The 530-nt window shown below is 39.6% G+C and overlaps 1 protein-coding gene across 1 annotated transcript in view; it reads left to right on the top strand.

The window, feature by feature from the left end:
* Zir (dedicator of cytokinesis) overlaps window positions 1-530 on the top strand; it is an 8376-nt gene that overhangs the window by 3350 nt on the left and 4496 nt on the right. The window contains exons 10-12 of the mRNA XM_017910318.1: window positions 1-106; window positions 185-390; window positions 465-529. Of these exons, the coding sequence (XP_017765807.1) occupies window positions 1-106; window positions 185-390; window positions 465-529 (377 nt within the window). The remainder of the gene's footprint in view (window positions 107-184; window positions 391-464; window position 530) is intronic.

Here is a 530-nt window from a genome sequence, read left to right as displayed (position 1 = left end):
TCCTGCTGACTTGAGTGCTAAACATCATCTGCTATTCACATTTTATCACATTAGTTGTCAAAAGAAGGCGGAACAACCAAATGTTGAGACTGCTGTTGCGTATACGGTAATTATTAGATACAAAGACAGTCAAATTATAATAATTTTTGACTGGGAACAACTATTGGTGTTTTCTTATATTTAGTGGTTGCCACTCTTGAGAGATGGACACCTACAATCAGGGGAGTTTAGTCTACCTGCAATGTTGGATCCACCACCAGCTAACTACTCATACATTGCACCTGACGTTCTTCTACCAGGTACCAGATGGGTGGATGCTCACAGAGGTGTTTTTACTGTGATCCTAGAACCAGTCTCTAGCGTTCATCCTCAAGATAAATACATTGATAGGTAGTATTTAAAGACCTCAAGCTGCTACATAAAATTATAGATATGATAGAGCAATGAGAAAACAAAAATTCCAGATTCCTATCACTGTGTGGCTTCTTGGAAACTGGCCAAGTGCCACCACGTATTGGTGAAGCAGGAAT

This window comes from Eufriesea mexicana, unplaced genomic scaffold (assembly GCF_001483705.2).
Source record: "Eufriesea mexicana isolate 0111107269 unplaced genomic scaffold, ASM148370v2 scaffold113, whole genome shotgun sequence".
Classification (NCBI taxonomy): Eukaryota; Metazoa; Arthropoda; class Insecta; order Hymenoptera; family Apidae; genus Eufriesea; species Eufriesea mexicana.
The sequence above is the reverse complement of the archived record's forward strand: the minus strand, read 5'-3'. Positions and strand labels throughout refer to the sequence as shown.